General features: G+C 39.5%; 1 protein-coding gene across 1 annotated transcript; it reads right to left on the minus strand.

The window, feature by feature from the left end:
• Positions 1 to 4,867: 4,867 nt before the first annotated feature.
• Positions 4,868 to 5,919, minus strand: LOC145112968 (uncharacterized). The gene is made up of 2 exons (XM_079049072.1): positions 5,916 to 5,919; positions 4,868 to 5,382 (listed from the first exon to the last, which is right to left on the minus strand). Exons 1-2 carry the CDS (start codon positions 5,917 to 5,919, stop codon positions 4,868 to 4,870), a joined length of 519 nt encoding a protein of 172 aa, XP_078905198.1.
• Positions 5,920 to 11,169: the final 5,250 nt, after the last annotated feature.

The following is an 11,169-nucleotide window of genomic DNA, read 5'->3' on the forward strand; positions in this document are numbered from 1 at the left end:
CAAACTCCACTAACAACTTAGCAAGGTGCAAAGTGCAATTTCATGGAATAGCACCATTTTCACATTTTTCCTAAAGTAACTAAGATTGGGAATTTAGAAAAACATTTAGTTACTTTTATAATTATCATTATACTTTTTAATGAGAATTAATGTCCAATCCTACCCGTTCGGCTAACGACCCTCTACTAGTCAAGGGAGCGGTGGGTGAGAGTGGACACCCATTCAATTGTCATTTTATAGGCAATTTCCTTATACCCCCCTCATAGACCAGTTTCATGAATGAGGCCTACTACGGTAAAACTGACTGTCTTATACATACATATATATATATATATATATATATATATATATATATATATATATATATATATGTATATGTATTGAGCTTTTAATATTATAATAGTATAAGGGTTGAATTTTACACTTTTAAAACTCTAGGGTTTAGAATTTAAATAATTCAAAATTAAAACCTTTTAAATTCCAAAACTTGAGGGCAAGTTTTTGAAACTTTTCAAAACTCTTGGATCAATTTAAAAATAATTAAATTAATCATATAATTAACTATATCAAAAAATTGACCTAATCTAATTTCATATATCAAGATGATTCAAATCAAATTCTACAAATAATTAGTTTTTCACAAAATCAAATAATTATCATAAAATTTGACAATCATCATTCAATTGGATGAAGATAATCCTTACCTTATCATAAAAATCGAATTTTATTTGTCAAAACAATTTGTGGTAATGATCCTAATCCAATCTTGGCCAAAAAAACCCGAAAACCTGCAAACAGATGATCCAACTTGTTGAGTTCAAGGCTTGGACTCGTCGAGTTGGACCAACTCGTCGAGTTCCCTCATGGGACTTGTCGAGTCCAGCAGTCAGTGTCCAAAAACGAAAATTTTCCAGTTTTGAAAATAATACAATTGCATCAATATAACAGAAAACACCCTAGGCTCTGATACCACTGATGGGTTTTTGAGCACTATAACAATCCTATGGTGCACATACAACCTTAAATGTTTTGGATCTAATTTTTCTCAAGTTATACATGCAATTTCATTTTATCCAAAGCATATACCCTAGCTAGCATGCAATTGGAGATATACAACATAAAAACTAGTTTGATGAATACCTCTTGTTGTAGCTTGTAGTTCTTGGCCTTTCAAGAGCTTAGTACCTCAAGTGTGATACCTCTAATAAGTCACAAACACCAAATGAAAAAGGGGGCTTATGAGAGAGAGGTTAGGAATCACAAATCGGCTAAGGTTTCACCTTGGAATTCTTATATCCGATTTTAGGGATGTTAGGCGTTACTTTTATAGTGTGGAATTCCTACGGTTTTAAAATGTGAACCCTAATTGCCCATGACTCTTCACATTTGATAGGCCCTTTGGACTAAACCTTCATGGACTCTCATATAGGTTTAGTCCATCCCTAATCAACATGGATCATTAGCCCAAACTATAAGTATTCCTGATTTACCTAATCAGTCCCCGTAAATTTAATCAGTCTCTTTTGATCACTAAATTAATTCCAAATTAATTCTTGATCAATACCAATTAAATAATATGATTTCTCAATTAATATATTATTCGTATAATATATTAATAAATCACAAATAACCTCTTTCTCAAATATCCATCCTATCAAATTGCTCCGGTGAAAGCAACCCAAAAGGACCATGCTACTATTGGTTCAAGTACATACCAATTATAGTTATGGGATTAGATATCTAATCCAACACTACCGAGGTCAACATTTTCTTCAGATCAAGAATGTATTCCACATCCTTCACAATCCAGGTAGTACCCATTGAAGTTTTTAATGCTACATCTTCAGTACCAGTGATCTTCATAAATTTACCATCTTCCAGATTAACAGTACCACTGTAAGATCTCAAGCCTCTCATGATTTCTTTGTTGTGGCAAGAGTGAAATGATGCCCCTGAATCGATCACCCAATAATCGACTAGATTCTCTACACAACAAATTAGTGAATCATCCTATTCTACAGCCACATTCATCTCCTTCTTGCTATTATCTGTAGGAGGTTTAGAACATTTATTTATGAAATGTCCATTTTCATTGTAGTTCCAGCATACGATTTCTTTTTTGCTTCTTGACTGTCCTCTCTTCCTTGACTTTGATCTTTTTCTTTTGTATCTACCTCTATTTTGTTTTCTGTCCCTCTCTTCCGTATTGAGTAAACTGGTAGAACATTGTCCTGCATTCATTCTTTGAACATCTTTGCATAGTATCCAATCTCTGATGCTTTTGAATGTGAGTTTCGTAGTTCTTGAAGAACTACTGACTGTAGTAACTGTTCCAATACAACTTTCGGGCAATAAATATAATAATAATAAAGCATGGGCTTCTTCTTCGAATTTAATTTCAGCAGATCCTATCATGTATATTACCGAGTTGAAGTCATTGACTTGGTCTGTCACAGACACTCCTTCCTTCATCTTCGTATTAACCAATTTTCTGATCAATAAAAATTTGTTTGCTACAGATGGCTTTACATTAATGTTGGACATCACCTTTATCAATCCAAATATGTTCTTCTCATGGACGATGTTGTACACGAAATTCTTTTCTAGTGACAATCTGACAACGCCAATGGCATGAATGTCCAATAAGTTGCATTCTGCCAGATCCACCTTCTCAGTTTTTTGTTCAGATAACGGTAAGTCTAATTTTTTATGATATAAGTAATCCTCAATCTGCATCTTCCATAATCCAAAATCATGTCCTTCAGAATTATCGGTTTTCACCTTCCTGTCTTCATCCAGAGCTCTGATACCAGTTGTTAGGTTTGAAGATACGATAAATAAAACAGATATGAGAAACATGAGAATCGGAAATGAAATCAATACACATAGAACACATGGATTTAAGTGGTTCACACTATTTTATGATAGGCTATGTCCACTGTCGAACTAGACAGAGATTTCATTCCATACACGTTTTTTCTACTACAATGTTATAGATACGACCGTTCATAATATATAAATGACAAGATTTTACCTAAACATCTAAAATCCCAAACCAGATTAAAAAACACAAAAAAAGACCTAGAAAAAAAAAAAGTTGGCCCGCCCAAAAAAGTTTCAGACTTTAAAATTCCAGATCTGATGATAAGTCTCCATATCTAACAAAACATGTTAAAAGAAGCTATTACGTTGTACACCCAAATGTAAAAGGTAGGTGTTTGGCCATATTGCTTCACACTTCCTCATGTACTTAAGGAGTGTGGAGGAGTTTCATACTTGAAAGTTGGTTGGGTCGTACATGAGCAGATCTTCAAGCGTGGATTTGAAGTAGATGTGTTTGTGCAGAATGGGGTTGTGGTTGTATATGACAAGTGTGGTAGATTGTATCATGGACTAGAATCATTTCAACTTATTCTCAAAATTGACAACTAGTTAAATTTGTAAGAATCTTCAAAATAATGAGGAGTTATGGTATGCAACGAGATTGGATTACTTTGGTTAGTGTTATCAACGCCTATACTGACATAGAGGATTTTGTTATCTACTTTTTGGTGGGATTTCTATCAATTTTAATTTTAATTGAAGGTGAACTGATTAAGTGCATGTGAGGTGTTGGATGAAATTCTCCGGTGAGACTAGAACATAATTTCTTTCATTTTTTTGGCTACGTGAAGATGGAGGTGGTGAGATGGCTAAGGAAAAATTCATGATTGAGATGGGAAAGGAAATTGGAGGCTCTTAATTGATAATTAGTGTTTGATTATGTTATTATAATCTAAATTCATTATATGTAACAAACGGGTCTTATTTTTATCTATTTCTTTTATGAAGTTTACGTTATGCCATTTTGGAAAATTGATCTGCCAATTATGTGATAACTTGATGCAGATTACTTGAAAGAAACAAGTAAAGAACAACATGTATGCATGCAGGGGCCAAGCCATGATTTAAAGATATGGGGGGCTTAAATATAAATTTTAGAAAATATATATATTCGAATAACATAATCGAGTCTATAAAATTGAAAGAGATACTGATAAAGAAAAAAATCGTCTAAATAGGAACTATATCAATCTTTGCAAGAACCAATCTTCAAAAGTTTTCAAATGATCATAAGCACCGATTCTCATACGATAACCTGTTATTCTTAAAATAATGACTTAGAACATGTATACATATGATATTATCTTCAATTTCGAAGAATACAATTAAAAAATTTGTAAAAGTATAAGAAATAGTACCTTTCTCACTTTAAGTTTTGCCCATCTTTGCTTTATAGAAGAAAAATCATCTATAAGTTTATCTATGGAAAATGTATCAGAAATCTCTCTCTCAATGTTAATAAGCAGAAAACTTGTAAGAAAATCATCATTCATGGTATTCTGAAGTCTCTTTTTCACGATTTTCATTGCTGAGAATGCTCTTTTAGACATCACAGTAGAAACGGGAAGCGTCAATATAATGCGAATCAATCTGTCAAACAAAGGATATGTACATGCCTTTCCAGTTTCATGTAGACCCCTGCACAACTCAGAAAGTGTAGAAGAATTTTTCAATTGTGGGTGATTGCGCACATCTAACTCATAATGTCGTAACTCAAGTTTCAACAAATGAATTTCGTGCTCTGTAAAGTCCAAAGGATAATAAGTTGTTGCCAATTTACATATATCTTCAACATTCTATGACTTTTTTTGATCTAGTGCAACACTGAGACGGAGAAGCTCTGTTACAGGCTCATTAAATCCAAAATTCAACTCTTGCAACTGACTGTCAATAGCAGCAATAAACAATTCAACTTTGTAGTGTTGCTCTGCAGTGATATTGTCTTTATCACGCCGTGTCCAAATTACATATTTGTAAGTGTCATTCATATCAGGGACCAAAATGTCACTTCTTTTACAAAAACAAACCACTTGATCCAAAAGTGATTGCCAACCTTCACTCTCAGTTTTTGAAGCAATATTTTTGTTGTGGAAACCAAGGCCAATGCATTAATAATATGTATAGATTTTTGTTGTAAAGATTGGCAAAGCTTGTCAGTTATCCCCATCATATCTTTCATCATATGCAAAACAATGACAAAATCAAATGACATTGCATGTTTAAGTGCAAATATTGCATCACCTTTTGGAGAAGATGTAGAACCTTTTGTAGCAATGTCAGTCAACACTATGAAAAATGGACCAAAAAGTCTCATCAAACTACGTACATATTGATTGAAATGAGAACTCCACGTAGTATCTCCAGGCCTTTGTAGTGTTCGTATTTGATTTTTTCCTTTTCCACTCTCAATCTCATCAACCTCAATTAAATGTGAAATTTCAGCAATTTGAGAATCTTGCAATTGATCATTACGCTTGGAAGAAGAACTTATGACATTAACTATAAAGTTTAAAGTTTTGAAGAAGTTATGTGTAACATCCCAAAATTTAAGACCAAAAATTTCATTCTAATTAAGTTATTATTTAAAACCAACAGTATACAAACATTCATAATAATATCTCATATCAAAACCAAAGTGCCAATAATCAAAACATATTATCATAAAACCATATCAGAGTGTAATCCCAAGATCTCATATGCGGAAAACATAGTATGATGCGCTGCGATCGAGCTGGCTCCTTTCCTTTGAAGACGAGTACCTTAAACCAAAACTGTAAACCGTAAGCACGAAGCTTAGTGCGTTGCCCCATCATACCACACACCATACAATAACATACTGCAAGGCGATTCTGGGGAGCCTGACCTACACATGTCAAGCCATTCTGGGGTGCTTGACCTACCCAGGTCAAGCCATTCTGGGGTGCTTGACTTACCCAGGTCAACACATTCTGGGGTGCTTGACTTACCCAGGTCAAGCCATTCTGGGGTGCTTGACTTACCCATGTCAAGCCATTCTGGGGTGCTTCACTTACCCATCGGTTTATCTCAACCGACTACTGGGGTCTATTTCACCCCTACCACTACCACATAATAACATAACATAAACATACTGCCAGGAAATTCTGGGGTACCCGACCTACCCTTCGGTCCTTACGACCGTGACATGGGGACTATTCCCCCTACTACCTACTATCACATAACATCATACAATGCTAACACGTAAAACATATCAGGTAGTAGCAAACCTAGATAATTATCACAAAGACAATCATCTATCGAACAACTCCTACTAGTGGGTCGGCATTGTGGCCATAGACCCACTTCTACTGGAAGGTAACTTACCTCAATGTCGTAAAGTGTTTGAACTGTCCTTGCTGCCGGAATCAACCCCTCTCAGATCCTACACATACCAATCTTCCTTAATTACCATTTTATGGTCAACTCAAGTCAAAGTCAAAGTCAAAGTCAAGGTCAACACCTTGGTCAAAGTCAACTCTAGGTCAAAGTCAACATCCAGTTGACTCAACTCGCCGAGTTGACACCACAACTCGTCGAGTTTCCTAATCATGAAAGGCCAAGACTTCGACCCTACTCGTCGAGCCTTATAAAGGCTCGCCGAGTTCTCTTTTAAACAAAGTTGGGACCTTCTACAACTGACTCGCCGAGTTCATCTTCATCCGAGTTAAGGTGTTTAGTCCTTGACTCACCAAGTTCATCCTTGAACTCGTCGAGTTCATCTTCATATGGTTGGGATATTGCCTTAAACTCGTCGAGTTCATCCTTGAACTCGTCGAGTACATTGATCTTCAGGTCCATAATGAACCCAACTGGATGACTCTTCTTCCAACTCAACATACTACTCGATATAAGAAGGGGTTTTGGGGAAAAATGCGACATGAGTCGCCGAGTCACATAAGCAACTCGCCGAGTCCCTCTATGTCCAAAACTATTCAGTCGATTTCAGATGGTCAAAATGCATCCAAAACATAGATCTGACCTCCTAGGGTCCATATTACAAGTAAAGCTATGAACTTGACGTTCATGCATGTGGTTTTTGGCTCAAAAGGCTCTAAAATGAGGTTTATATCATGCATGGGACTCCCATGGCCATAAAGTTGGCACCTTTATGCCATAGGAACCCTCAATGGTTCCAGATCTGAAGTCATACCCCCTTAGAACCAGAAAATCCCAAAAATTGCTCTAGTAAAACATAGAAAAGGTAGAAACTTGTCCTAATTAGAGATCTAAGAGATAAATGGTCAAGGTGGAAGCTTTTTACCTTGAATGAGCTGGAAATGAAGCAAAACCTCTGGATCTACTTGCTTCTTCTGGAACCACCAAGCTTCCACTTCTTTCTTCAAGCTTCCAAGCACTCAAGGACACTCATAAATGGCTCACAAGCTTATGGAAGGCAGTAGGGTTTTATGGATTAGCGTTTGGGAAGTATAGGCTGGAAATGAGGCTGATGGGAGGAGAATAAGATGCTTAAATAGCGAACAAAAGCCCGAATTTAGGGTTTCCCAAACCCAGACCAAATCGTCGAGTTAGTATTCCAACTCGTCGAGTAGGTCACTTAAGCCGCGTCCTAAAACTCGCACCTACTCGTCGAGTCATCCCCTGGACTCGACGAGTGGACCTCTTGACTTGGGGTTTTTCTTTCCTTAATTGGCCTTCAGGATTCCTGGTGTTACAACTCTCCCCCACTTAAACTAGACTTCATCCTCAAAGTCCGCTACAGCCAACTACCCCAAAACCTCTCACAACATTCCTATAAGATGCATACTTCGTCTGCTCGGTCCAATCCTCGGAGGACCGCTTCTATAGGCCTTCCGTCCGGTCTTCCTGGGCGAAAAGCTAACCCTTAGAGTTAAAAATCTGGAAGGTACTCTAATCACTGCCAATCCTGGGTACATCACTCTTACCCAACCGACAATCCTTCTGGTACTCCCCGAGTACTTACACTTGACATCCAAGGGGTTCACCCTTTACCCTGCGCGCCCCACGGCCTTCCCAAGGCAGCTGTTCATACGCAACAACCTTTCCCATATCTGTGAAGGATAGATCCCTCACTTAAACTAATTCTCCAGCCACTCCCAGTGCTGGTGACCTCGTTGCTACTTACTGACTGCTTCCACTTCCTATGTGCCGGTGCTGAACACCCAACTCAACATGCGGATCAGATAATCCTTCGAGTAAAAGACTCGTCCCTGCAACGGTTAGACTCAGACAAGAGCTGCGCAGCAGAGTCAAATCCTTTACTCTGAGATTATTTAACCCAACTGTGAGTGACTCAACACCTCTCGGTCAACTAGCTGCTCCACACTAAAACTACCTTGTCACTGCTTATGTCCGAAGACCCTGCTGTCTCTTATCCGCTTTCCGGATGAACTGAAACCATCCTGGTCCCAACTGATCTGTCATTATCTGGGTTACCGGACTCCCACCGGTTACTGAACCCAGCACAATCTCTCGGTCACTCCCAGCGACTTCCGAAGAAAATTTCAGCTATATAACACTGCTCTATTTACTTAGCCACTCTGGCTCTATAAATCTTGCTGATCCTCCCGATCACACCGTTCGACTATTCGTTGCCACAGAATCTACTACAAAAGGGTGAATTCTACCAGAACCGTTGTAGTCTTACATCACTCCCGGTCTCCAACGAACTACCGCTTTCTAAATCCAATCATAATGTGGCCTGCTCACATTTGTGCGGACTGTCCTGCCCTGGTCTAACCCATGAGAAGAAATCCACCAGCGAATCACGCATCCGATACATTCTCACTGCTGAGTAAAGACCGGCGAATGCTACGGGTCACCCTGCAGCCTGATACTCCCATACTAACTAGTCACTAATGAATGCTACGGGCCACCCCGCAATCTTAATATACCAATATGCTAACGGCTAACTGACGAGTGCTATGGGCCACCCCACAGTCTTACTATACCAATATACGAATGCTACGGGCTACCCCGCAGTCTTACAACGTTCTTACTCCATCTACCAAGTAGTGAACGCTACGGGCCACCCCATAGTCTCACATCACTTCTATACTGCCTGCTAACTAATGCTACGGGCCACTTCGCAGTCTTGCCACATTTCTCATGCTATCTGGCCACTGGTAAATGTTATGGCTATCCCGCAGTCTTACAACACTTCCCTGTTGTCTGGCTACTAGTGAATGCTACGGCTACACCCGCAGACTCACAACACTCTAACACTATCTATCAACCTTGTGAATGCTACGGCTATACCTGTAGGCTTACAACACTCTAACACTGTCTTTCAATCTTGTGAATGCTACAGATACACCCACAGGCTTACAACACTCTAACACTGTCTGTTAATCTTCTGAATGCTACGGCTACACCCGCAGGCTTAAAACACTCTAACACTTTCTGTCAATCTTGTGCATGCTACGGCTACACCCGCAGACTTACAACACTTTCCATACTGGATCGAACACACGCTTGACCTAACTCTCAACTGAACTCATGTCCTAACTGGAATCCCCAGCCTGATTTCTTAAGGCCTGCCATCAACCATCACGAGAATGCAATCTCGATGTTGGAAAGTTTCCCAAACTTCCAACTTACACTACTCTCAATCCATACAGCTGCTTGGGCCGCCTTTCTCCTGGAAAGGATGTGAAACCCATTCCAGCTTCAAAACCGCTCCTGCTTCTGTATATATGATGGTTTCTCCCCCACTTAGATTCGACTAAGTCTTCACAGTATGCAAACGTTGGAGGATTCATGTTCCTTTCTTCCTTACACGATAGACTCACTGATTCCCAACGTTTAGCCTTGCTAGTAATTCATTACTACCGCACTTCTAAAGATCGCGTGATTACTGAAGACTAGACGAACGCCTTTTGAAATCCACTGATTACACCCAACACTTACCAGTTCTAATGATCGATTACTAGCTAACCCTAAGATCGCCCATCCTACGAAATCTTGAAGAGTATTCTTGATATATGGTCCAGCCCGACACCTTGATCCTCCTTCCCTGGTACTATACCAACTCCTTGAGTTCCCATGTTGGCAACTAGAAACCTCGACCTTTACTCTAACTGATGATCCTCGCTCCAATTTCCATTCTCGTAGAACCACTGAACACTATCCGGTCCCATCCCTTGTGACTAACACCAGTATCCTTCTACTATCGCGCCTCTCCTAGCAATGGTAGTGTTAGAACCCAAATGTTCTCCCATAAGCCACCTTTGGTACAACCAGAACAGACGATGAAATCACTATACTCCAACGCTATGGGAGAACTATTCTGATGGAGCTAAACACATTCCTTCCACTCAATACCCCTGAGCCGGTCTCGACCTCAACCCTAAATAACAACCAAACACATGGAACTCTGTATGAAATATACAACTCTCTTCTAATCTATTAACAATTCATGGTATGCAATTGGCATATGATATTTCTTTATATTATAATCTAAATACAAGTAAAGAAATAACCCATATATATACTTACCCAAAACTCAATGAGATTTCAAAGCAAATACAACTGCTGATTAAGAGTAATTACACCATAATTTCATTACAGAAAGGGGAATTCAAATTACATATCAACGATCAAGTGCGGCTCGATCTTGACTTCTTGCAGAATGATGGGTGCTGGTTCCTGAACTCTTTCCGCCTCAAAAACAGGACAACGAGACTTGAAATGACCCGGCTGGTGACAATGAAAACATATCTGATCTTTCTTGCAATCCCCATGCACATGCCCTCTTTCTCCACTCTTAAAACACCTAAACCTGTGACAAGCAAACCCATGGGTTCCCCCACACTTGCCACACACCTCAAGACCTCCTTGACTTCCAACACCCAACTCAGCCGAGTCGGTCCCTCCACCCCCTTCCAATCGTTCCGAGATAGGTGTCTGCTTCCTTTTTCCGAGCTGTCCATCCAGGCCAATCTCCTGCTCCCGAGCTACCCCGTCAACTGTCTGAACAGTAGCTGTCAGTCCCTGAAACCTAGCGGTAAACCTGTCAATAACACGCTCAATAATGTTAGGTAAACCCTCGTGAACGGCTCGCGAAACCTCCACAACAATCCAATCATGTAATAGACTCTCCTGAAGACCAGATACGTAACCCACCTCCGATCCCTGATGGCAAGAGCTAATAACGGGATCCTCCCTTCCGAGGGATCTCAGTGATCCATAAACACTGGGCCCTAGAGGAGCCCCTTACTGCCTCGTAGCGATCTCGGTCCGAAAGGCCTCAAGGCGGCTATCCAAAAGCTCCAAAATCCCCTCCTTAAC

This window comes from Lactuca virosa, chromosome 5 (genome assembly GCF_052849685.1).
Source record: "Lactuca virosa cultivar CGN04683 chromosome 5, Lactuca_virosa_CGN04683_v6, whole genome shotgun sequence".
NCBI classification, from domain to species: Eukaryota; Viridiplantae; Streptophyta; class Magnoliopsida; order Asterales; family Asteraceae; genus Lactuca; species Lactuca virosa.